At 53.1% G+C, this 26418-nt stretch overlaps 2 protein-coding genes across 2 annotated transcripts; one reads left to right on the top strand and one right to left on the bottom strand.

Moving 5' to 3' along the window:
* Nucleotides 1-1093: 1093 nt before the first annotated feature.
* IL24 (interleukin 24) lies at nucleotides 1094-8194 on the top strand. The gene is made up of 6 exons (XM_025987323.2): nucleotides 1094-1151; nucleotides 4423-4559; nucleotides 5667-5729; nucleotides 6551-6709; nucleotides 7149-7223; nucleotides 8111-8194. Exons 1-6 carry the CDS (start codon nucleotides 1094-1096, stop codon nucleotides 8192-8194), a joined length of 576 nt encoding a protein of 191 aa, XP_025843108.2.
* FCMR (Fc mu receptor) lies at nucleotides 7363-26418 on the bottom strand. Its single transcript, XM_072733407.1, has 8 exons — nucleotides 25078-26418; nucleotides 17462-17797; nucleotides 16605-16736; nucleotides 15419-15641; nucleotides 13660-13790; nucleotides 13159-13317; nucleotides 12715-12767; nucleotides 7363-10221 (listed from the first exon to the last, which is right to left on the bottom strand). The coding sequence occupies exons 1-8, from the start codon at nucleotides 25112-25114 to the stop codon at nucleotides 10045-10047; spliced, it is 1248 nt and encodes a 415-aa protein (XP_072589508.1). The 5' UTR covers nucleotides 25115-26418; the 3' UTR covers nucleotides 7363-10044.

Below are 26418 nucleotides of genomic sequence, written 5' to 3'. Positions count from 1 at the left end.
TGTCCACTGCCCCCATCCCGGTAAGGGCTCCCTTCTTGTCCTACTTTGGTGCTATTCCAGCTCTTTCCCCCACAGCCACTACTTGCCTCTAGCCCAGGGCTTCTTAGCCTCAGCACTGTTGGCATTTAGGGGTCACCTCCTTTTTTGTGATGAGGGGCTGTCCTGCGTGCTGTAGGATGTTCAGCAGCAGCCCTGACCCATTCTATGCCATGTCTGTAGCACCTCCACCTCCCACACCACCCAGTGAGGATGACCCAAAGTGTCGCCAGACATTGTCACATGTCCCCTAGGGATGGAACTGCCCCATGGAGAATCACCGCTCTGGTCCTTCCGCTTACCCTTGAAGCCCTAATTTGTTATGCATTTACCACGTCAAAGACCCTGGGTTGTGCCCCGTGTGTTTTCTCAAACTTTACTATACTTCAGAATCCCCTTGGAGTTTCTTAAAATGCACGCGCTGGCTCAGCAGTTTCGGGGGAAGGGTTTGAGAGTCTGCATTTCCAATGAGCTCCCAGATACTGCTGTTGCCCCGGTCCACAGACCACACTTGGAGTAACAGGCCCTACATCATTGTGTCTCATGACCCTATGAGACTTGACTCTATAGATAAGGAGGCTAAGATGCAGACAGCTCAAGGCAGCTCAGTCACATCTTGAACCCGAGTCTGCCTGGGGGCCAGCCTGGTGCTTATATCCCGCAATCTCAGTTGTCGCTGGGCCAAGTCCTTGAGTTCTCCCTTGCCCCCTCTTCCAGGGAATTGTGCTATGTTGAGCTCAGGCACATGTTTGCCTGGAATATCTGACTTGTATTATCTTTCCCTTAGACAGAAGGAGCTACTCGTGACCCCGGGGGGATGTCCTGGAACCTCTCGAGCTCTACGCATGACCTCATGCCTCTGTTCTAGCCTGCCCTGCTAACAGCTCATCCCTCTGCCCTCCTGCCTATCAGTAGGCAGCTGTCTAGCACCGTGGCTGCCCTGGGGCTCACTTTCCCTCTCAGCTTCCTGCCTCAGCTGTCTCTCCAGTCGTCTCCGGTCCCTCCTCCCCATCCCCCCTCTTGCTGCCACATTCTTAGCCCATGTTCTTTTTGTTTCATGTATGCCTTCTGGGCATCTTCTTCCCGTAGTACTTGGGGATTTTTAGTAGTGCCCTGGATCCCCAAGGGGGAGGAAAGGGTGTGGTGTGGGCCCCTGCCATGGACTGGAGGGCAACATGTAGGTTCTGCTGGAGCGAAGGACTCTAGCTGGGCCCTCACGCAGGCCGAGGCAGCAGGGCCAGGTCCTGGCCAGGGGACGGTGGCGAGGAGTTTGTCTGCCTAAGGGAACGAATGCCAGTGAATGAATGAGTGATGAAGGGCAGGGGTGCTGGTGCCCCAGAGGATGAGATGGGCCTGCCAGCCGGAGAGATGGGGAAGGGCCGAGTCCTTCCAGGGTCCCCTGGTCTTCCTTCTCCCACCCCTCACATCACAGTCTACCTGAACCCAGATGTTTGTGCAGGAGGGTAATTCGGAGCGGGGCTCAGCAGCCCCTCTCTGTAAAGGGCAGAGGGTAAATATTTTGGGCTTTGTGGGCCATAGGGTCTCCGCCATGAGTACTGGTCTCTGTCATCGGAGCACAAGAGCGCCCATACACAATATGTAAACAGGCTGGGTGTGGCTGCGCCCCGGAGAAACTGTATTCATGGACACTGACATTTAAATTTCATGTACTTTTCGGTTTCTGATTTTTTTTTTTTTTTTTTTTTTTGTCATTAGCAAATATAAAAACCATCCTCAGGTCACAGGGTAAGCCATCCTTAGCCTTTTCTCGGCCCACAGCTTGTCAATCTCTGATTCAGGGTCCAGCGTTTCCCACAATGTGTCCCAGGGACATGGTCAGATACTCATGGGAAATGCTGCATTAACAAAGTCACATACAGCCATGTCCCCACCCCCCTGGCCCTCGGGGGACTTCTCAGTCTTCATCATTCCTGGGAGCATTACGTGTTTCCAAGTGGGGTGCTGGCACATGCCAGCCTTCTGGAATCTCCTGCCTACGAAATCGCTCGTCCCTCAGCCCACGTGCTGTGCGACCTGCTTTGGGAGCACTGCTTGGGCCTACCCTCCATGCTGTAGGCGGCCCGAAGCCCTAGGGCCTGGCCGGCTGCACACGTGCTGGGGTTTGTCCGCGGCACTGGCTCCTGACAGGCCGCATCCCTCAGGGATCCCCCGCTGAGCAGCAAGGCCGAGGCTAGGCCGCAAGGCCCCGGGGCCCTTCCGCCTTCCCGGTCTGGCCATGCACACACTGTCTCATTCTCCCTGCGCTGGACACACGGCCATTGGTGGCTGTGTGCGAGGGGACACGCCACCATTCCTGGCCCCGAACCATCACAGAAGTGTGCGTGGGCAGCCTCGGTGTCCAGGTCACTGTCCCAGCACCAGTAGGGCATAATTATTGAGTGATTTTGCAATAAGGAGACCGGGGTATGGGGCAGCCCCGGTGTCCAGTGGTTTGGCATCACCTTCAGTCCGGGGTGTGATCCTGGAGACCCGGGATCGAGTCCCACGTCGGGCTCCCTGCATGGAGCCTGCTTCTCCCTCTGCCTGTGTCTCTGCCTCTCTCTCTCTGTCTCTCTCTCTCTGTCATGAATAAATAAATAAAATTTTAAAAATACATATTATGAAAATAAAAAAAAGGAGGCCAGGATACTCCGCACAGCAGTGATGCGCTTGCACGTGGTGTGTAGAGTTCCCAAAGCACATCGAGGACACGCTTTCCCAACTGCTCCTCGCACCTGCCCTGGGGGGGTGGGGGCTGGTCGTCTGTTGGTCCGTTTGAGTTTCATAGGTGCAGAGCCCGAGGCTCAGGGCAGCCGGGGCACTTGCTCCCGGTCACAGCCAGCACTCAGCCCAAGGCCTCAGCTCACCTCAGTGAACGGTGAGTAGGCAGTGAAGTAATGCTGTGGGAAAGCATGACCAATTTCCCTTTCTCCACCTCCCCCTCCCTCCGCCCCTCCCCCAGCCCCCATATATATGATCCCCACAAAGCCTGGCCCGCCTGCACACCTTGAACTTTTGCAACGGTGCCCGGAGAACCTTCCGCCCACGGGGACTCCCCCGAGCAGCAAACCGTGGGGGGCCTGTCCAACTTGCCCCCCCCATACCAGGAGCCAACCACCCCTGAACAGTGCGCCCTCAAGCATCACTGCTGGGGCCTGAGGTGAGTGATGGGCGATTCAGGGGTGCTTCACTCCGGAGCACTGGGCCACTGCGTCCTCAGGCCCGGGAGCCGGGGGGATGGATGAGGAGCTGGACTCTCAGCTTTGACACCAAGAAGGATCTGGGCTGCACGGCAGGAAGGCTGATAGAGGACCTCGGGCGCTCGTCCTGGGCCCCTCTGGGCCACGGGGTGGCGGTCACTCTAGAGACAATCTCCTTCCCAGCCTAGGGCTGCAACTGGGTGGCTTCAGGTGTGAGACCGGTGCCCAGAGAGACAGAGGTTCTTAACTTCCTGCAGAAGGCAGTAAGGAAGAAGGGGAGGGAGACAGACAACGGAGAGGAGAGAAGGGAGGAAGAAAAGCAAAGGGCAAAGAAAGCAGGGAGAAGAAACTGTCTGCCCGCGGGCATGACAAATAGATGATGGGTTCCCGTCCCTCGGCTTGGGGCCTCCTCAGACAGTCATCCCACTGGTGCTTTAGTGGGAGGTTTTGAAGCTGATTCACCTGGAAACCTGATCCCTCCCTCTTGTGCCCTTACCTGGAAAGGGGTGAGTCGGTCAGCTGCGGAGGCACAGTGAGCCTGCGACCCTAACCTACTGTCTGGGCCCCTCCCTGTGGGCCAGGATTAATCCCTGGGCTCCCCAGAGATGAGGAGTCAGGAGGGTCCCCTCCCGGGGCAGGAGCAAAGACCTGGAGTGAGCGCGCCTGGAGACCTCAGGGTAGGGCTCAGACTAGCAACCGCCTAATGAGGGTCCCTAACCTCCCGAGTGTAGAGGCTGTTCTACACATGCTCTTTGGCGCTTCAGCCCCCGCCCCATGTCTTCACTCTTCTTGCTTACACTCCAGTTGGTGGCTGGAGAGAGCTGTCATGGAGCAAGCAAGGGGGTGTTGGGCGTCTGAGACGTGGGCAGGCCTTGGGGAAGGGCAGAGAGACAGGGAGAGCCGCGGGTGTGGGATGGAGGGGCAGACAGCCACGTACCCCCAGCCCCCACCCCCAGCAAGGCCACCCGTCAGCAATATTCCACCACTGGGAACCTACCCCGGTCTCAGCCTTTGCACCTGTGTCCCCGAAGGTGGCCGAGGAGAGCGGAGGAGTGTGATCCCGGACATGCCCCTGCAGGAGCAGAGGACCTACCTCAGTGGGATGCCTCCCTTTCTTGCAGCAGGATCGTACCGGGCGTTCCTTGGCGGCAGATGGGCTCTCCGGGACGGACAACTGCCCTCCTCGGCCTGAGTCTGATCCTGCTTCTCCGGAGCCAAGGGCCGGGGGTCCAGGGCCAGGAGTTCCGGTTTGGACCCTGCCGAGTGCAGGGAGTAGCTCTCCGGGAACTGCGGGAGGCCTTCTGGACCGTGAAGGACACTGTGGTGAGTGACGAGTCCTTCTGGGCCCGGCTGCGGGGGTTCCCGTGGGTGCGGGATAGTATCCTATGATGATAGAGCCCTTCGCCCCTCGCTCATTATGTTCCTATATGATAACTTTATAAAGTCCGAGGCATCACAAGGACCCATTCCCTCTTGCACATGAGGCTCAGCAGGATGTGGTCAATCTCTAGGGAAATAAATTAGCCCGAGGGGAATACAGAGGGGCCCTGATTCCCCGGGGCTTCATCTACGTCCCAGAGGGGACATGGGACTCCACCAAACGCAAGTCCTGGGAACTGCTTTGAGACCCGCTGGGGTTTTCAGCACCGGCTTGGCCAGGCTCCTGCTCAGCTGCTCTCACCTGCCAAGGCGTCGGCTAGTGGTATAAAGAATGTCTGAGGCTCGGGCGGCGGAATGTGACTGAATCTCTCCGGGTCCTGAAAGTGGTAACCCGGTACTCCCACTGGCAAGCGCACTCCTTCAACAAGGACTCAGATTTGGGGCAGAAAGAGGGAGCGCGGTGAGGCAGCCCGGAGGAGGGGAGAGCGCTGGACTGGGGACAGGACAGCCGGGTGCGACCTTGACCTTGAAACCAGGCACAGTACCCGCCCCTCCATCACCTTCCTTGGTGGCACGTTGTGGGTGTGGGGGACAAGCTCGAAAGCTCCCTTCTCACGAGGATGCTTTGACTATAATCTGAGAATTGGAGGATGTGGCTGGTTGCAGAGGAAGCTCCAAGGGCAAGAGGCAGCTGAGAGGTGCAGCCCCCACCCCAAGCCAACCCCCACGGAATATGAAGGCAGAACCTTGCCCCCGTTCGTTCTTAAACCCAAGAGGCTTGCCCCCTCCTGACCAGGGAAACCAAACAGGTCCCCGACCAAGGCTCTGAGAGCTCCGGGGATTCCATCTGCCCCGGAGGGTTAAGGGGAGTGATTTCTGGCTGGAAAGCGGTGCCCTCACCCCACAGGCTATCTCCGCTCAGCCTTTCCTGGGTCCTCCCTTGGTTCCTCTGGCCTCTGAGATCTCAGACTGCGTGGATCTGGGAGGTCAGCGTGTGTTTGCAAGGTGGGTCTCTGTGCTGCCCCTCAAGTTTGCTCTCTGTCCCCAAAGCAAGCTAAGGATAACATCACCGGTGTCCGGCTGCTACGGAAGGAGGTTCTGCAGGATGTCTCGGTAATTAGACCTCGGGGAAGGACGATGCCTCTCTCTGGTGGCCTGTCTTCTACGGGTGGTCTAGGGGAGGTTGACAGAGACCACTTCTGCCCAGGCCGAGGTCTGGGTCGTCACCCCAGTGCCTGGGCTACGAGGCATGGAAGGTGGTGGGGATTAGGGTTCATAAGCATCTTTTTCTCCATTTATCCAGACTTGCCAGGATCCCACATCTGCTTAGGTCTCTTTGGTTGGTTCCCATCCTTCTTCCTCACCTGTTGTGCCTTCCCCTCACCCAGCTAGGCAGTCAGCGAGCATATGCACCGAGCCTTGATCCCTGCAAGGCACTGAGGTTCACCGGTGCTCACGGGGGCTCGAGTACAATCACTGTGTTCCAGGGTGTTAGTTTGCATTTCTCATTTCTCTTTCCAGTTCTTTCCCTAGACTCTCAGCTCTGAGCCACCAAGTGTCGGGTACTTTTCAGGCTCCATCACCACCACCTGCCAACCCCAATAGCTATCAGAGAGGCCATGTGGTGTAGGGAAAGAAGACTAAGCAGATGGGGAGTCAGGACTCCTGGGGCCTAGGTCTGCATCTGCCACTGGCTGGCTGTGTGTCCCTCCTCCCTGGGTCAGTGGTTCCTCCCATTAACCACAGGTGCCCCTCTGTGTGCCCCCCACCCCCCACCCTGATCAAATGCTCCCTTTGGATTAAATGCTGCTCAACATCTCCTGGGAGATCTCTTTCTCTATGTGCTTATCTCGCCTCGTGGGGCATGTGGGCTGTCCATCTGGGGCCAGGGTGGGCACAGGGCTCGACTCCGCAGTAACCCAGACCCTCCCCAGGATGCCGAGAGCTGTTACCTCATCCGTGCCCTGCTGACGTTCTACTTGAACACCGTTTTCAAAAACTACCTGGATGAGGCAGCTGACGTCAGGATCCGGAGGTCATTCTCTACTCTGGCCAACAACTTTTTTGTCATCGCATCAAAACTACAACCCAGCGTGAGTAGAACAATGCTGCTACCTGGGAGCCCAAGGGAAGCGATGTGTTTTGGGGAGATGCCCTCTCCCTCCCCTTATCCAGTCTTGGCTTTTATTCCATGATGGGGAGTCAGTGCTGTCATGGGAAAGAGCACAGGCTCTGAACGCTAGCAGCTCTGGATTCGAGGTTAGGCCTGCATCTAACCAGCTGGATAATGCCTCGCAAGGCAGTCAACCTCTCTGAACTTCAGTTTTCTTACCTATAAAATGTAGATAATCACCCATACGTGGCAAGATTGCTATGAAAATGAAAGAAGTCAGCCCCCACCACCGGTTCCCTTGAGAATGTGGGATTCAGAGCTGGCCCTGGGAAGCCCTCTGGCATCACTGGGGGGGGGGGGGGGGGGGGTTTGCCTCTGCTGCTACCCAACCTTTGGCACAATTTTTTTCTATTATCCAGCAGGAAAATGAGATGTTTTCTATCAGCGAGAGTGCACGCAGGCGATTTCTGCTGTTTCAGAGGGCATTTAAACAGGTAATCAAGGCCAGGATTGGAGAGCCTGCCTCTCCACCAGTAGAGTAGCCTGAACCGCCACATGAGGGTGCCATCACACGAGGGTGCCTGCAGAATTCACGGCAGGTCACTCCTGCAGGCATGCCCAAGAGCCACCTAATTTTGCACAAGCACAGGTATATTTGCGTTAATTATCATACACTTTGCACAAGCTCCACAAACAACATGGTCCATTTTTGTGCCAGTTTTCACATTAAAATGCTTTTATATTTCCCTGCAAGATGATTTCATTATTAAGGACTTTCCCTGTGAAAGTTTTACAAATACTTGAGCTGGGCAGCTGGAGTCTGAAGTAGGCCCCTGACCCCAAACACATACTACATAACTGCAGTATTTTCCATTATGCTCATATGGTCCAGTTTGTGAGAAAAAAAAAAAAAAAAAAAAAGCATGGGAAAATACATTACTGTTTCCCCAAAGAAAGCCAACAAAGAAAATCCAAACTTCATCCCCAGACCCCCCACAAAAATATATACGATTTTGATCAGATATATCAGTCTAAAAATAAATGGTAAAGGGTAATCATATATAGAGGAAGGGGGCCAACTGGGCCTCAGTTTCATCATCTGCATAGTAGACTCAGGAGTTGGCCAAATCCAACCTGCACTGGGATTTCATAGTTCTTGTTATCGGGAACTCCAGATGCTTTTCCCTTGCTCCTTACCCACTGCTACTCACTGGTCCATTGGTCCTCAGTGCTTCCCCCCACCTCTGTGAAGGAACCAGGGTGGGCGGGTGAGCTCCTCAGAGGCCATCCCAGAGGTGAGCCAGCTCCAGGAGTGGTGGGTGGGAAGGAAACTTATTCTTGTGGCTAATATGGTAGATCGTCAGCTCTCCTTTCTCTTTAGTTGGACATACAAGCAGCCCAGACCAAAGCCTTTGGAGAAGTCGACATTCTCTTGACCTGGATGGAGAAATTCTACGAGTTCTGAATGCCAAGACCAGGAGACCCTCCTTGATCTCCACGTCATTTCCAACGTGCCGTATCCCTTCTTGTGATGTTCTCTGGGCACTGCACACCCTTGATGATGGATTTCGTTCTTGGCTAGGCTTGTCCTCAAAGACTTCATTCTTTAAGTGGCCCCAAAGACAATCATGGAAGGTTCCCTTAGATGCTGTGAATGATCTACAAGGTAGATTTCTGTATTTATTGCCATTCTATTTAATTCCTGTCAGTGTTTTAACTGATGTCATATTTATTTGTCACATCGTAAATTCTGTGTAGGCAGCAGGGACAGTGCCCCATGCTTCTTTTTTATTCTCCACAATGCTTGACACCGTGTGGGACAGTGGATGAGTGCTCAGTAAATGCTTAATAAACTGGGTTTTTTGTCTGTATTTGAATTATTGAGGATCAATGAGGGGGTGCTGGGATACGAGGTTGAACTTCATGGGCTAGAAACCATACTGCCACGAGATCTGTAGGAACAGAGCATTGGGGTGGACGTGAGGGACATCAGTTTGAAAGGTAAATGATAGAAGACACAACGCAGGCTAAGTGCCCAGCACAATGCAGCCTCACTAAACATTTCATTTCTCCCCACCCCATTTCCATCATCCCTTCTCATTGGGGCCCCTCCTCTCTTACATTCTTATCAGCCACTTGAGAGGGTGCCATTGTCAAGTTGACACTGCTGGTGGTGTCATCATACCTGGATGGACTGTCCAATCTCTCTGCTAATAAAAGGCAGGGGACTCATTTCTGGCAGCCTCTTCTTTCTAAGTGTGGACAAGTGCCCAGTAAGGCTGAGTTACGCATCCAGCAAGACTCAACAGCAAGACTGGGTGTTCTCTAGTCTCAAGCTCTGAATGGACTTTGTAGTTGACTTTAGTCCAGAGATGCAATGTCTGCCTCTGCCCTGGCCCAGAAAACTGACGAGAAAGTATATGTTGGAGGGCCAATCTCTCTCCTTTCATGACATAAGTGCTATTACAGAGCACCTGGCCCTCCAAGAAGCCACTTTCCTCCCCTACCTTGGCACAGGTTACATGGCAAAGAAATGAGGGGGCATTTCTGAAGCAGAGATGTAATAGTTTGGGGTGGCCAAAACAGACCAACATTCAGATAAGTACACAGAGTTAGTGCTAAGCCATGGAAGAAAGATAAAGAGATGACACAAACTATGCTATTTTTAAAACAGGGGAGACACACGGGTCAGGGTACTTATGTGCATCAAGGGAGGGAGACAGTAAAGAGAATTTAGGGACATGTATACATATGATCACTAACACTAACAAGCGTGGTTCTGAAAATTTACATTTCATCATATCAGGAGAAAACGTCCTCACCATCGGACTCAAGATGTACAGAAGCTCACTAGTAAGAGGCAGCCTCAAGATCAGGGCAAAGGATGTTGCCAGGGGCATTTCATACCTGACCCCTTCCTAACTCACAGGGCTGAGGCATGCCCTCACTACGAGGTCCAAGAGCCTTCCACTGGTGTGACGCCCAAGCCTGAGAAAGTCTCCCAAAGCCACAGCCAGGCCTATGCTCCAGCCTGATGCCATGAGTCCGGAGCCATGGCAGTAAAGATCCTGTGATCAAAGACACTCTGCAGATTCCACGGCTTGGAGAGGAAGCTGGTGCAACCAAGACAAATGCTCTGCATGCCCAGAGCCCACCTGAAAACCACAGGGCGGCTGCAGAGGTGCGCAAGAAGAGCTGGGAGGGGGTTACTGAGCTATTCTCTGAAGAGACAGGAACAAGACTTGAGGCTGGTGCAGGAGGTAATGAGGGCTCTGAAAACAGAGCAAGTATTGGAAACAAGCAGCTAGACAGGGCTCATTGGCACCAGGGTCTGGGCCCAGGGGGACAGCTGGATAGGTGAGTCAGGTAAGGAATATTGACATAGTCATCCGAATCTGTGTCCTCCGCGTTGGCAGCAGGCTCACGGTAGCAGCTCACGTAGTCACAGCTGGTCTTCAGAGACGGGGCGTGGAGCCAGAGAACTTCGGACGCCTGGGAACAACCAAAGAAGTGTCACTGGATCTGGGGAGGGTGATTTCAGTATCTCTCCAGATAGATTTCCACAGTGGGCAATGGTGGTGGGGGGGGGGGGCGCGGGGTAAGTGCCGGCTTGCTGATTTCTAGAAGGCAGAGATGCAGAAGTGTCTCTCACTTGGGCAGTTTCAGGGTGGGGTCTCACTCTAGATAACTGGAAAACGCTTAGATCTAGTGTGGGCAGGAAATGCCTTAAATGGGGCTCCAGCTAAAGTCACGTGGCTGAGCATGGGGCTGAAGGAGACTCAGCTGCCAGAGGAGTTTCCCCTCTGGGATTAGATGGTTGGTGTGACTTGTGGAATAAATATGCATCTTCTTAGGGAGTTATTCAGAAGCAGGGTGAGTCATCCCCTGCACCTCTGTGAGGACTCAGAGAAGTTGTGATGTGGCATAACAGTACATTCCAGGAAGGGGCTGGGTAGTGAAGGGGAGGGAGGCAGTAGGCCACTTGAGCACAGCGGTGCTCCTCCTCCCCGGAAGGAAACCGCAGGATCATCTGGCTTCGGGAAGGGTCAGTTCTTGGGAGGATGGGGCTGTGCCGTGACTCCAACGCTGCACAGTTATTATGGCATCCACCCAAGAAAGGCTTCGGTGGGGAGAGTCGCCCTATTGAAACACAAGAGCTGAGAAGTCCAGCCCCATGAGCACAGGGAGCACTTGGGAAGTACTCAGCCATGGAAAGCAGCTATTACTTTGTGAACTTTGCCAGAGAGGGAATGAGCTGCAATTTGCTTCAAAAACACATCTCTGGAAAAAAAAAAAAAAACACATCTCTGGGTGCCTGGGTGGCTCAGTCCATTAAGTGCCTGCCCTCAGCTCAGGTCATGATCTCAGGGTCCTGGGATCTAGTCCTGCATCAGGCTCCCTGCTCCATGGGGAGTCTGCTTCTCCCTCCTCCCCTCTTCCCCTCACCCAGCTCGTGCTTCTCTCTGTCTCAAATAAATAAATAAAATCTTAAAACTATATATATATATATATATATATATATATATCTTCTACTGCTTGTTACACTTCATCATTTAAGATTAAGTTATCCTGCTTGAAAAATCAAGATGCTCCCTGTGAAAGCTAAAATACCAAGGCATTAACCATCCACACCTTGTGGTGGACTAGTTCCATCAAGACTTTTGTCGCTAATAGTGGGAATGAGAGTTTCAAGCAGGGAGGAAGAGTAAGATTTGAGCGAGGTAGAGGCTCAGGCGAGGGTGTGTGCGGCTGCAGGGAGGTTCAAGGGGAAAGGGCTGGTGTAGAGGTAGAGGTAGAGGGTGCCGTGGGCCACGCCTACGCTGCCATGAACCTCCTCTGGTAGGGCCGCGGGAGGACACCGTCAAGAAGCTTGCGGTGACTGTGGCAGAGCTGTTACTTGTTACTGGGGATCACTGTCTCTTTTTAATAAGGCACACCATGGCCGGGTTAGGGACTCCATTTCTCAGCCTCCCTTGAAGATAGGAGTGGTTCATGACTAAGTCATGGCCAGTAGGACGTGACTGGAAGTGATGTGTGAAACCTCGGGGTTATGGTCTACGGTCCCTCTCTCTTTCTCTTATGGGCTGGAATGTAGACATGGGTGTTGGTGATTGAGTATGGACGGTGGACCAGGCAAGACTCCAGGGGACAGTAGAGCAACCAGACAAGGTGTTTGAGTCCCTGGGTCACCTGGTGGCTTCCTCCATCTCTTCCTGGCCCCCTGCTTTACCTTGGGAGGGAAACAGGCTTCCGTGTTATGAGCTCTGTGGCTTAGGGTCTGGTGCATTAGCTTAGTCTACACCCTAAATGCAACCAGAACGTTTGCCACACTTAGTTTTTTCCCGGCTCCTGAGGCAAGAGTAGTAGTAGTGTTTATCTACTGTGGGCTACTTTAGGGAATAAAATACATTCTCTTCATAATTTGGATCAACAGAGATGAATGGACAGTTTGAGTACTTTTTACCCATGTGCCAACGGCCACTGAGAGGAACAGGAGCTCCCTATGTCCATTCCTACATTTCCAGGGGACTCCTCCTCACCCAAGCCTTGAATCCTATCTACATCTTGACATCTATCTGCCAAGTCATCCTCTAGGCCAGGCTTCCTGCAAACTCCAGTGATGGGCAAACTACCTCCTCTCGTCCTGCAGGGGTTACTAGAAAGTTCTCCCTCCTATTAAGATGAAACTGGGTAGATTCCAATCCCTCAAGGCCCTGGCGATCGCAGCTCTCTCGTGCGCAAGTGCTAGTCTGTAGAGTTGCCATCCATCGCCCCGCTGAGCGCGCGCTCACCCCACCTGCCCCCGGAAGCCGGTAGCGAAGCCCTATTACACCTGCGGGGCGGTCCGGGGAAACTGACGCCACCTCTTCCCAGGCTGGAGCTGCTGGGAAAGCCGCGCCCTCCCGCTAACAGGCCGCCCCCACTCGGTCCTCCCCACCCAGGTCTGGGGCCGCGGCTGCCAATCAGGGGCGGGGCGGAGCTTACCTGCGGAGCGACAGGTGGCGCCGAGGGTCGGGAGCCTGGGAGAGGAGGGACGCCTGAGGGGACGTGGGGACGGAGGTGAGGGCGTGGCCTCGGGTACGCCCCGCCCCTGTCAGGCACGGCCCCGCCCCCGCCCGGCCCTGGCCCCGCCCCCGGCCCGCCGGGCCCCCCGGAAGCCCGGGGAAGGTCGAGCTGGCGCCCACGCGCGGGGCGATCCTGGAGGCTCGGGGCGATCCTGGAGGCGCGGGGCGATCCTGGAGGCGCGGGTTTCTGCGGCTGCAGCGCGCCCGCGGGTCCTGCCCGCCCCGCCCCCCGGCCGGGCCTCGCCCCGCCCCGGCCCCGCCCCGGCCCCGCCCCCAGCCGAGCCCCCGCCAGGCCCTGGCCCCGCCCCCGCCCCGCCCCCGCCCCGCCCCGCCGTCCCCGGGGCGCGCCCAGCGCGCAGCTCACCCTCCGCGTCCGCCGCTCGAGCGCGCCGGGGGCAGGCGGTGTAGATGTTGTTCTGCGAGCGCGGCGGCTGCGCCCCGCGGGGCCGGTGCGGCGGAGGCCGCTGGGACGCCTCGAGGGCGCGCATCCTCACGGCCGCGCGGCGGGCCCGCCTGGAGAGGGCTGCCCCGTGAAGCCGCGGGGCAAGAGGAGAACCGGGTCAGGGGCCCGCGGCCACCGCGCCCGCCCTCGGGGCTCCCTCCCCGGCCCGGCCGGGTCTGCAGAGGAGGTGCTCGGAGGGTTTAGGGCGCAGACCGGCGGAGCCAGGCGCCCTCCTGGCCCCCATCTCCAGATCACGCACCCCCTCCCACGTTCCTCCTGCCCCAGGCTGCTCAGCTGAAGCTCCCGAGTGTCCCCTGCACCGGGGGGGGGGGGGGGGGGGGGGGGGGGTGGTTCCAGCGGAGTCCGAATGTTCTGGGCCCTTTCGGCGCGCACCTCGCCCTCACCGAGCCCGGAGCCGCTCACCTTTCCTCCTCTGAATGACCCTTTTCATCAGCAGCCCCAGCAGTGCCAGCAGGATGAGGGCCAGGGTGGTGGGGACCAGGATGTGAAATCCTTGGTCTTCCAACCCAGGCACGGGGTCCTGGTGGAAGGCTCTGAGGATGGAAGCAGAGCGAGAGGGAAGATGAGGTCTGGGAGGGAGGGAGGTTTAAGGCAACACTCCTGGGTAGCCAGCTGTTTTGGAGATGGCTCACAGGTCTGTCCCTTGGCTAAAAAAACCTGCCCCTCTCCCCCAAAGAGCCTTGTCTACGGAGTCACGAAACCTGGATTCAGATTCAGGTTCAGCTGGCTACTGGCTGTGCGACCTTGAATCAGTCCCCGAACGTCTCTGAACCTCATCTCCAGGGATGGGTATAGTAAAACCTATTTCACAGAACTGTTAAAGGGCAAAACAAAATTGTAGATATAAAGAAGTGAAAGCACCTGGTCCAGGCGGCAATCGGATGTCAGTTCCCCTTCTGATTGTTTGCATCTCACTTTTCTTACAAGATTAGTGCAAAGACTAAACAAATTAAGTTTCTTATAACCGTGGAAAAAGATGTTTCTCTCATGGGGTGCCCTCATCTTAGAAGGTCTTCCGTCTATTTGCTCTACAGGTTGAAACCTCAGTACATCAGTTCTCTTTTCTTTTGCAATCATGACAAACTAGAATCAATTTTTTTTTTCTCTCACTGTCCTCAGTTCTTGTGTTTATACCAGCTACCGCCCTCATCACAGTCAGACTGGCCTTACTAAGATCAGACCTGGTTATGGCATGTTTTCATCTTTCTTACACTTTCAGGATGGAACACGATGCCTGGCAGGTAGTAGAAACTAAGCAAACATTGGTTGAGGGGCACCCAAGCGTCCCACGGTTGGTTTCAACTCAGGTCATGATCTCAGGGTCGTGAGCTCAATTGAGCCCCATGTCAGGCTCCACGCTCAGCAGGGAGTCTGCTTGAGAGTCTGTCTCCCTATCTTTCTGCCCCTCCCATTTGTGCTCTCTCTCTCTCTCTCTATCAAATTAATTAATTAATTAATTTAAAAAATGTTGGTTGAATTGACTTGGATTCTTCACCACTGATAGGCTGGTGCAGTCTACTGAACTAGGAGTCAGGCGTCCTGGTTCTATATAGGCCACGTAGTTCTCATGACCTCAGTTCCTCACCTCTAAAACCCAAATGATGTTGGAGGTCTCTTTTCTGGCTAACATGCTTGTCTTTGCTTAGGCAAAAATAATTCCAATTATTATAGGTTTTCTTTGGAGACTGGGCCAATGCTGCCCCCTGGGGGTCCATTGCAGCACTTTCCTGGGTGTGCCCCAGCCTTGAGGACAGTGCTGTTCAGTAGAAACACTAGGTCACAGATGCAATTTAAATTTCCTAATAGCCACACTGAAAAAGTGAAAGAAAACAGGTGAAGTGGATTTTAATAGTTAATAGTTTCGTTGTTGGTTTTATTTTTATTTAGATTCCCCCTCAAGGCGGATCTGAATGAATGCTGAGGGACTTAAAGATTCGGGTCTCATTTCTACAGGATCTTCTGCTGGGGCATGGACAAGTGTATTCTTGTCATTGGACGACCGAGGTAACGTGCTACACTCATGGGTAGTAGAGTCCACAGTGGCCTGGAGCCAAGAAGGGTCTGGGATGGCGGGCCTTGCAGGAAGACTTCAGGGGATCTTCTAACTCTAGACTCCTTTGCCTGACCTCTAGCCCTTCCTGGATGGGTGGAGACCTCTTACCTCTGCCTGTGAAGCCTGGTGTGGTAGTTGTAGCTGGCCGTCTGGGGCCTCGGCAGCGCCTCCGGAGCTGAGGTCTTTGAGGCTGTGGTGGAGGGCAGGAGGGTTGGGGGCTTGGAAGCTGCTACTGAAGACGCTTCGGAAACTCGAAGGTGGTGAGAGATTGGGATCGGGGGGGAGGAGTGAACTGCTGGAGGGGCCTCGGTCCTTGGAGCCGGTGTTACCACTGCAGGAGATAACAGGGAAAAAGTGACCTTCCCTCCACACACTCTGTAGTCTCCAGCAGGAGTGGGTCACCCTCCCTTTCTGGAACACACTCTTTCCCTTCACCTAGACTGTCCTCACGGCCTGAAATGCCTTCTCAATCCGTTCTCTACACCAACTAAATTCTATGTATATTTGCTTCAAATGCCATTGCCTCCAAGAGGCCTTCTCTGACCTCCCAGGCAGAGGAGCTTGTCCTCCTCTGAGCATGGAGAAAACCCTATTTGTAGTTCCATCCCTCCTCTGCTTTATGCCGTATGTGTGTGCTTGGCTATTCTCCTTCATCCCACGCCTGACAGTCAGAACCGCGGGTATATGGGATGCTCGGTTACACTATCCCTCTTGGCACCCAGCAGAGTCCTCTAGTGTGACAATTGTTCAATTAATGTATCTACCCTCACAAGATAGACGGGAGGATATGATGGAGATAGTTGCCTGTCAAAATGCATTTAAGACAGGAAAAGAATGTAGGATGTAAAGGTACCCTTGGTAAGGTCATCGGTCTTTTTATTGCAAAACAGAATTGTTAAAATCACCGTATTCCAGCAAACGTAGACAGCCCTATGGGCAGGAGGCATGAGGGACTCTGGCTGGAAGAGGTCGGCCCAGTCTGGGTTTCCACAGGTCATTCATAGAGACCTAAGATTTTGTGAATGAAGCACGAACTTCATTCCTTGTGGTGCCACCTGGTGGTGATGTGTTCAGTCCTGCAACTAGTCCTGACCAGGCTTTAAGGGTGGGCGGGAAGCACCTGGGACACTAATCTCAGAGAGGTACCCTCTCCCAAGACAGGGAAATGCCCATCTGAGACTCACCTGTGCTCTGCAACCACTCCGCCAACTGAACACGTCCCCCCTCCTCCACTGCCACAGTGCCACGTCATCTCTCCCTCCCCCTCTCCTACCCTGGCTTCGGTTGAACTGACCTTTAGGGATGAATTCGAAAGAACTGGGAGGTGTGGGCATCTTGAACCAAGGGGGCATCGGCATGTGTAGGAATTTATGAAACCAACTTGGAAGCTCAGGCATCGGCTCCTCTTCCCAGAATAGGTCATACTCTGTGGAGGCAAGAGGAGGGGGAAACACTGGTGGGTTCCGAGAACAGGCCTGGGAAAGGGACGTTGGTAGGAGTGGAAGCTGGCTCAGCCCAGGTGGATGGCGCTGAGGCGGGCGAGGGGCTGGGGGCAGAGTCCAGCAGGAAGAGCCGAATAAGCCATGGGCTGGAGACTTCCCTGAATGATACGCTCTTTCATGATACCCCCCACCCCCTCGGTCAGCCTTGGCACCAGAGGCCACTGGGATTCTAGGTTGTTGACTTGGTGCTGCCTAGGAGTTGGAAAGCCAGTGGAGGCAGGGAGAAAGATGGGGTTTGGGAGAAGATATATGGGAAGGATCAGATTATCAAGTGCCAAGTCTGGCCTACAAATGTGACTTGAAATCCCTGATATTTCTCACTGGACAACTATGTAGGACAATTATGCCCTTTTGCTTCCGATTTCCTCCTGTCTCGGAGCCTCTCCTCGATCTAAAGCCCCCAGTGCCCTCAGACCTTGGGTAGGGTGGATCCGGAACAACACTAGGAGAGCGCTTGTCTTGTTCCTTTCCTATGGTTCGGATAGGAAATTTTGGGGACTGTGAGGTTCCAACTCTATAAATCCCGATCATCTTTGGACTGGCTGACATGGCGGTAGCAGGAGAGTCTGGGGACTGCTCTACTTTGATGGCCGTGCCAGCCTTCCCAGGTGGGGACATTTGCTGGGTGCACTGAGCCGGGGGTACCTACCACTGTGGACACTCAGGGTGACTTGTTGGGTCTTGCCCCGGTCTGTGTTCAAGCCGGTTCCACAGGCATAGATGCCACTGTCACTCTTGGTCAGCTCGGTGACCTCTACTAGGAACAGCTTCCTATCTGGACAAGGCTTCAGGGTCACTCGGTGCTTGTACTCTTCCTTGACGAAGTTCTTGTTGGATACCACGGTGGCACATACTCCGGATTCGGCTATTTCCCGGCACAAATAGAGCCTCACGTGCATTTGGGGAAGCGGGCACTCAATGGTAATGGATCCACCCAGCATTCCCTCCATCTTTACTTCTGGGAGGATCCTCAGAGCCCCAGCCACTGCAGGGAGAGGGAGTTCGTGTAGAGGGAGCCGCAGGCCCAACCACATCCCCAACTCCAGCCCTACTTCCAACCCAGGCCCCAGCCCAGCCCCACACTCCTCCCCAGCTCCAGCCCCAGCTCCATCATCACCCTAAGCCTCAGTGAGCCCTCAGCCTCGGCCCCCTCCTGCTCTCTTGCCCTTGCCTCATCCTCTGCCCCCCTCTCATCCCTAACCCTACGTGTACCCTCAGCCCGGCTCTATGCCCTGGTCCCTTTTGCCCAAGCCTGGCCAAGCCAGACCTCTCCCAGCCCAAGCCTTAACCTAACCCTCAACTTCATTCAGACCCAAACCCATAAGATCCCAGACACCAACCCCCTAAGAATATAGTCAAACCTCCTGGCCCACCCCAGGAAGAGATGCTGTGCCATGGTGGCCCCAAACAGCACGTAGCACCCAAGTGACTTCAGTGTGGTGTTGGGAGGCACAGTGCTTTTTTGCTACAAGAGGTTTTCTATCTGGTTTTATTTTGCTCAGATCCACTCAGCCAAAATGACTGTTCACCCTCAGATTTTATTTTTTTAAGTCATTAAAAAAAAAAAGCATTTACTGCCTTTCATGTGGCAGGAAGGTAGCTGGCATCCCTGCCTTGCACATAATAAATCATTTAGCAGGTGATAGAAGTGGACAGTCGCACAGCACAGGGAAATAAATTCCACGACAGAGATGCACAGTGTTCCTTGGAAACAGCAGAGACCCCAGGACCAGGTTGTTGCAGAGGAATAGTGCAGTCTGAGGAAGGGTTTCTGGAAGAAGTGATCTTAGTTATGACCTGAAAGACTGAGTGTGGAGGGCAGCGGAGAGAACGATGATCATCCTCACTGAAGGGTGTGTGTGAGTGCGTGCATGTGTGCACAGGTGCACGCACACTGCATGTGTGCTAGGGAGGGTGTGAAGCAGGGAGGAATAAATGCATAGTTCGTGGGCCCCTGAAATCAAAAAGCTCACGCTTTGGCTGAGAAAAGGCAGGTCTAATGCGGTTGAGTCAGCTGGAGAAGAAGGTAAGTCCAAGGATGATTCACTATCACCTAAGTGGGTCCCAATCAGTGTCCACATATTTCTGGGAAGAGGGGCATGGGGTGACACGTGTGTGTTGGAGTGAGGCCCGGGGACTTGAGTGGAGGACGAAAGACTCTTCTGGGCGGTGAGTGCGGCCCCCAAAGAGGCTGGAATATGAGAAAGAACATGGCATGTTGGGGGGTGGGGGGGGCAAAGAGGAGCCAACAAATGTCTTGAAATTCATTCACTGACCACACACTGAGCATAGCTCCAACGAGTTTAGGGAGATGAGGACAGTCAAGGAGAGAAGCAGAGCCTGAGGCTCCCAGGTGAGCAGAGAGAGCTGAGGAGGACGTCTGGGGAGAGGAGGACGTGTGGGCAGCAGTGAAGAGGTAGGAACAGCCGTGGGTGGGCCAGGGCAGAGGGGCCGGGAAGGGAGCATTTGCTGGGGCACGTTCAAATCTCAGAGTGTAGCTGGTGTTAACGTGGTGGGGAGGAGCAGAGGGGCCACCAGACACGAAATAGCTGACACGGGAGCCTTCACACGCATAATCCGACGCTGCTTCTAATCTGTTGGAAACTGAGGTGTGTGAGGCAGCCTCATGGGTAGAGTGTGACCCATTCAAAAGACAAAGACGCAATCCAGGGGGTGGGGGAATTACCCTGTGCATCCAGACAGCCCACACCTGGGTGCAAGGCCGTGCACCTGCCAGTGAACATGTATTTTTAGACCAACTCTGCCAGCAAGGGGAGTAAATACCACTTTCCCAAGAGCAAGATGCTACAGTGTGGGCAGGGGTGAGATGGAGCAGGGGAGCGAGGGGTGTCCACCTATGCAGACACCTCAGTGACCTCACTCTGCTCAGGGATGATCTGGTAAAGCCCTGGCTGACCCAGACCCTCCGTCACAGGTGTTGAAGCCCTAACCCTCAATGTGGTGGTGGTAGGAGGTGGAGCCTTTGGGAAATAATCAGGGTTAGATGAGGTTCATGGAGTCTTCATAATGGGATTCATGTCCTCATTCCCTCCTTGTACACAAGAAGAGGCCACACGAGCACCCAGGGAGACGGTGGCTGTCTATAAGCCAGGAAGAGGACCCTCACCAAGTGCAATATTTGCTGGCATCTTGATCTTGGGCTTCTAGTTTCCAGGACTGGGAGAAAGAAATACCTACTGTTGAAGTCACGCTGTCTATGGTAGTTCACTGAAGCAGCCAGACTGTGCAAACTCTGAATGGATGAAACACAAGAAAAGCTGCTGGGTACACCGAGCTCTGGCCCCAAGGAAGCACGAGTTGGCGGGATACGAAATGATCAGACCCCAGCTCTCCTTGGAGTTCGTGCCACCTTCTAACCCATACTCAACGCTCAGAAAAGCAGATTTCCCAAAGAGAGAAAAGTGAGAATATCTCCTGGTTTGGAACTTAATGCACAGTGTGCACAGGATTCATGTGGGAGGAACACACTAGGCTACAGATGGCTTGATCTTCCCTTTTGGCAAGGTGGTTACATCCAAGTAGGGTGGGGCCTGTGGACCTGCATTTCATTTATTTTATTTTATTTTATTTTATTTTATTTTATTTTACTTGAATTCAATTAATTGACATAAAACGTATCATTGGTTTCAGAGCTAGAGGTCAGTGATTTATCAGTCTTAAGTAACGCCCAGCGCTCAGGACATCACGTGCCTTCCTTAAAATAAGCATCCCAGGTACCCTTGAATTTTTGCAATTCTGAATTATGTGGTTATTAGGTCCAAATGATTCTGGGGACTAAAGGGCGGGGTGGGAGAGGTACCCAAAGGACCCACCCTGCTTACTATTGGTATTTTAGAGAGGCTATTCAGTAAGTGACATTAATCTCTAAATTGGCGACTTGGTTTTCCATGATGATGGTAGGCGACAGAGATACATGCGGTTTGAAAAGTCACTCTCAGTACGTAATTGGGTATAAAGATATATATTTGGAACATAGGGAAAACCACAAAATTTCCATATTTCCGTAATGAGAATCATGGCAAATGCCCACAGGCCTTGGCTGGGGTGGTGCTCTGGAGACTGGGCTTTGGATTCTATGTAGCGATGGTTTTCCAGGAGATGAGAACCCTGTCAACTTAGAGCAGAATTATTTCTGGAAGAAGGAAGTTAGCTCGAGGTTTTTAAGTTTATCACATGGAGTGTGAATTTCTGAAAAAGAATGAGAAACGTCCTCCCCAACTTCCCACCCCCACATATGCCAACATGTGTGTTGAGGCCGGCTGTCTGCTCTTTGTCCTGTCACAAGAAAGGGAGTGTCCCCTCTCCCCCCAAAAGCCAGTCCTTCCTCCTGCGTCCCGAGTCTATCCTGAGTCACGTTCTTCAGACCTTCTCCTGCGCCGCCGTCCCTTTCTCCTCCGTGTACCAGTGGTCTCCTCTCTGCCTGCCAGGCCGTGGCCTACGCCTACGCGCTTGCTCTGATGTTGCGCATATTGAAAAAACCCTCCTCTTCCTTTTTGCCTTCCCTTCAGCTGCTGTTCTCCCCTCCTCTCTTCCTCTCCCAAACGCATCATTGTGATCATGGAATCCACCCGCACACCTCCCACTTCCTCTTCACCCTACACCTGTCAGAGTTTTGTCTCCAACATTCCACTAGGATGGCTGGTCAAGGTCAGCAGAGATTTCTTTGTGGCCACACTTGGTGGCAAGTCATCGACGTGCCCTCTTGGCAACATCTGAGGGAACCGCTTGAAATGCTTGCTTCCTGTGGCTTCCCTGATGCCACGCTCTTTTCTTCTCCTTCTCTATCCGCCTCTCAATGTTGGGCTGCCCCAGGGCCTGGAACTTGGGCCTGTTCTCACCTGCATCTTCCCTTCCTCCCCCTGCACTAGCTCGTTTACTCCCATGGCTTTAATGCCAACTCTACATAGATCTCATATTTTTCGTATTTCATATTTTTCTCCAGTCTTGTCTGTACCTCTGAGCTCTGGAATCACCTTTCTGATAGCTCCACCTGGACTCGACTTGAACATCTAAGATATATTTCAAACTCACGAAGGCAAAACAAATAGACAAACAAAAAAGAAGAATTATTGGTTTCTCTTCCAAAACCTGTTCCTTCTAAGCTCTTCCTGTTTCAGGGGATAACACCAGCATCCATCCAACTGCTAAAGTCCAAAACTCATTCCCACATCGTATTAAAGAATCAAGAATAAATTTTAGGATTGTGTGTGTGCGTGGATGTGCGTGCGCACGCATGCGCACACGCACAGACCGGGTCACAACATCAAGTGTATGTATTATCATTTTTTGAGTCAAGGTAAAAAAAAAAAAAGATTTGAAAGTCCACACCACGTAACGCTGCTTTGCTTTATTATGGAGCTTCATCCAGGGCTGCAGCCAATGTGGTCTACGGCTTGGGCCCCATGCACTGGGCCCTGGGAACCAGGACCACCCCCCAAATTGGTACAAGCTGGGGCAGAAATACAGGTAAAGGCCCAAACATCAGACATGTAAGTATTTTAAAGTTATAAACCAAGTTAATGAACTGTTGAATAAAATGTGTTCTATGCCCCGTCTTGGCAAATTCACACACTTTTTAGATGTCCACTCCAAATCATTTCTAGGTGGGAAGAATATTTCCTGTTCCTAGCCTCTGTCCCCTCTGCCTTCTTTTCTCAACACCGCCTCCTGCCCACACCACGAGGATCCTGGTACGCACACAGCAGATAACCCAGCTGACGTGTATTAGCTCCACCCATCTTATTCCAAATGATCACCTGTGGCCACCCTTTTATAGAATTAGAATTCTAGGATAGAAGACCCAGGATAGAGGTCGCACAGTCATTAAAAGTGGGCCCATAGTCATTTGGACAAGAAACTTGAGGCCTAGAAGAGGGGACATGGCTGCAGGCTCAAAGTGTACAATCTCCTTGGGCCTGTGAACTCCTCACCCTGTGGGAAAGGCTACAAATGGAGATGGACCAGACCCAGACCAAGGATCCCTCTGGCCCAGCTAGAATGGAGGTATTGCTCAGGACAGACTGCGGTGGTACAATTTAAGTGCTCTTCATTCCTAGAGTCTTTGACCCTCACCCAACCCCTCTCTCCTCTCAGGCCTACGTTTAGTTAACCATCCACCGTGTTCACATGAGCCCTACTACCACCTCTCAGACTGACATTTCGTTAAAGCTGCATTTCCTTGGACTTTTAGGGAGTTTTAATCTTCCACTCAACAAATATTTGACTTTATTCCATATTCAAGACATCAGGAAGGAAGCAAATAGGAATAAAAAAATAATTTTGACCCTCAAGGAGCTTATCGTTGAATCAACAAGATGAACAGACGCCAAATCACAACATAAGGCAGAATGAGGCCCGCTACGGGGATTCAGAAGATAGGGCTCTGGAAAGTGTATGAGAAGGAGGTGGAGGCTGAGGTGGACTTTCAAGGATAAAAGGTGGCGATGAGAGGAAGGACGTTCCTGGCAGAAGGAATGGCGTGAGTAAAAACACGGTGGCAAGAATGTCCTGGCACACGTTCAAGGAGAAGTCCTCTTTGGCTGGAGGTTAAGAAAGTGTAGGGGAGGGTGGTAAGGTCGGAGGGTAAATGAGGACCACAAGGGAAGAGTTTGTAGGCAGTGGGAGCCACTGAAGGTTGCTGGGAAGGGCAGTCCTGCGATCAGAGTCAAGCATTAGAAAGTGTAAGCTGGAGCCACAGGTGGGTCAGGTTGGAGGAAGTGGGGATGACTGTTCTTTTCCTTTCCATTCCCTTGAGGGGAGACTGCCACTGCTGCTCATTCTGGTAATGCTAACCCAGAAACTCCATGAATTGGCCATTGATTGGGTCACAGTCTGGGTGGGGATAAATGGGGAGACAGGGTGAATGGAATACTACTCAGCCATCAAAAACATGAAAACTTGCCATTTGCAATGACATGGATGGAACTAGAGGGTATTATGCTAAGGGAAATACGTCAGAGAAAGACAAATATCATATGATTTTACTTGTATGTGGAAAATTTTTAAAGCATTTTATTTATTTGACAGAGAAAGAGAGAGCACAGGTAGGGGGAGTGGCAAGCAGACGGAGAGGGAGAAGCAAGCTTCCCACTCACTGAGCAGGGAGCCTGAGGTGGGGCTCGATCCCAGGACCTCGGGATCATGACCTGAGCTGAAGGCAGCCACTTAACTGACTGAGGCACCCAGGTGCCCCTCATATGTGGAATTTAAGAAATAAAACAGAAGAGCATAAGGAAAGGGAGGGAAAAATAAAACAAGACGAAATCAGAGAAGGAGACAAACTATAAGAGACTCTTGGCCATAGGAAATAAACTGAGGGTCGCTGGAGGGAAGGGGCGTGAGGGGATGGGGTAAGTGGGTGATGGGCATTAAGGAGACCCTGTGATGTCATGAGCACTGGGTGTTACGTGAGACTGGTGAGTCACTGACCTCTACCTCTGAAACCAATAATACATTATATGTTAATTAATGGAATTTAAAATAAAAAAAAACATTAAAAAAACATTCTGGCATTTTCAGCTGATATTAGAGATAGTTAAGATGGATAGGAATTTGAAGTGAGGTGTTAGGCATGTTGCATTTCAGATCTTGGTGGAACCTAGAAATGGAAGTTCCCAGAAGACAGCTGTAAAGTGGTATGGAACTTGGGGAACGGATGAGGGTTGCTGAATGGGAGAGGGAGTCTTCGTTTAAAGGTGAAGCTGGGGGACGCCCGGGTGTCTCAGTGGTGGAGCCTCTGCCTCCTGGGGTCCCGGGATCAAGTCCCGCACTGGGTTCCTTGCAGGGAGCCTGCATCTCCCTCCGCCCATGTCTCTGCCTCTCTCTGTATCTCTCAGGAATAAATAAATAAAATCTTAAAAAAAAAAAAATAAAGCTGAAGTTGAAAACCAGCAGCAAAAGAGATTCAAAGAAAGAAGGTAGAGGTAGGAAGAAAGGAACTTGGAGGCACTGGCCTTAAGATCCCCTATTATCAGGCTGAGATGTCTAGGAGAGGTGACACCTTCAGCCCTCATGAGTCAACATCGCCCCGCAGGAGATGTGTCTGGAGTGGAGAGAGGGGCTCTAGCAGAGAACGGGGGAGGCTCCCCAAACTTTGCGTGGTCTCCCTCCGGATCCCGTCCTAGGCACTGGTCTGCCACTAAATCTGTCCAGGGACGTCAGAGCCAGAGATGGCCCGCAACTCCCCGACCTGTGGCCAAATTCGAACCTCATAAACCGCGCACAGCGTTTTCCCGTGGCACTTACCTGGCAAGAAGCAAAGTGACCAAAGCCAGAGGTCCATGGCTCCTTCCAGAGCAAGGTCCCATCCAAGAGCCCCTGGAGATGGGAACAGAGACCCCCTGCTCACCCAGGAAACCTTTACAAGCTGGAGCTTGAAAGAGATCTCTGGCCTCACGAGGAGCAAGGCTTGAAAATGAGGAAATGACAACTTGTCTTGTTTGCTCTCTTGTCTTAGACTAAAAAAGAAAATAGCAGCAAACCACAGCGGAAGTTAGGAATTAAGAAAACATGTTATGTTGAGTGCAAACGGGTCACCAGGGTTCAAAGGGCTTCTAGGCAGCTCCTAAAAACCATTAGAAACTCTCAGGTATGATATTTCTTTGCCTTGGGCACTTTTCCTTTATGTAGATTCACTAACTTGTGAGCTCGCCTCACTTGCTCTATCCCTGTCTTCAGGACAAAAGGGACCTGTCACCAATTTTCTCCATCTGAGGAAGACCGGGTGGATAGAGCTCAGGCCTGAAGCCACAAGATGCTGGGGGTAGCCCTTGGATTTCTTTGACAGATTATTTTGAGAACCTACCACGTGGGGCCACCAACCACAGGGTTTGAGGGATTCCCTCCCTCTCTCTAACCTAGGGCCCTTTATCTAAAGAATGAACGTGGGACTAGATGGGAATAACATTCCCACCCATTGGTCATTGATCCTGGAGTCTTAATCAACCCCAGTTTCCCCAGCACCTCATATCAACCGCCTCCCATGTCCCCCAGCTGTGCCCTAAAGGTGTTGCCCTCTGGCAGGCGCCCAGGCCACCGCCCAGTGCCCCCAGGTCCATGCAGGAGATGACGCGACAGTGCTTAGGGTCGCAGGCAGCCTGGCAGAAATGGCCCTCAAGCCCCTGACGGTCCACGGGGCAGGCCCAGTGACTGACGGAGAAGAAACAAACGCTGAGGCGGTCGGTCGTGAGGTATCACGGGAAGAGCTTTGGGCTCCAGTCAGATTGTGTGGGGTCTGGTCCTGACTCGGTGCTTGCTAGCTTCGGGCCTTAGTTTCTCCAGAAGTCCCAGGACTCCCGGGAGGCCCAGCGGAGGCCACGGTCATGGAAGTGCTTGAAGGGCCCTTTCACGTGGAGACGCACGGGGCTATTCCTTATCAGGAGATCCCCCGGCTCCATTCCTGACGGTTACATGTCAGGTGGCTTCCCAGCGTCCACGCCTCCGGGCACGGCAGCCTCTTGAGCCCGTGGAGGCCGGAGGCCCTTTCCACCCCCTTCCCGGGAAAGCTTCTCGGTGGTCCTGCGCACACTGCTGCCCGCCGGCCCCCACGCGCGGACTTGTCACATGCTCTCCCAAACATCAAACGAC

The sequence above is a fragment of the Vulpes vulpes genome, chromosome 13, assembly GCF_048418805.1.
Source record: "Vulpes vulpes isolate BD-2025 chromosome 13, VulVul3, whole genome shotgun sequence".
Classification (NCBI taxonomy): domain Eukaryota; kingdom Metazoa; phylum Chordata; class Mammalia; order Carnivora; family Canidae; genus Vulpes; species Vulpes vulpes.
Note: the sequence above shows the minus strand (reverse complement) of the source record. Positions and strands in the feature narration are given on the sequence as shown.

Excerpts from the sequence above, each read along its gene's own strand:
- FCMR (XM_072733407.1), bottom strand. The coding sequence starts at position 25,114 with ATGGACCTCTGGCTTTGGTCACTTTGCTTCTTGCCAG. Across the intron at positions 15,642-16,604 it reads TTTCGAATTCATCCCTAAAG|TGGTAACACCGGCTCCAAGG; the intron begins GTCAGTTCAACC and ends TATCTCCTGCAG. Across the intron at positions 12,768-13,158 it reads TCGAGCGGCGGACGCGGAGG|GCGTCCCTCCTCTCCCAGGC; the intron begins GTGAGCTGCGCG and ends ACGTCCCCTCAG.
- IL24 (XM_025987323.2), top strand. The coding sequence starts at position 1,094 with ATGTATGCCTTCTGGGCATCTTCTTCCCGTAGTACTTGGGGATTTTTA. Across the intron at positions 5,730-6,550 it reads AGGTTCTGCAGGATGTCTCG|GATGCCGAGAGCTGTTACCT; the intron begins GTAATTAGACCT and ends GACCCTCCCCAG. Across the intron at positions 6,710-7,148 it reads CATCAAAACTACAACCCAGC|CAGGAAAATGAGATGTTTTC; the intron begins GTGAGTAGAACA and ends TCTATTATCCAG.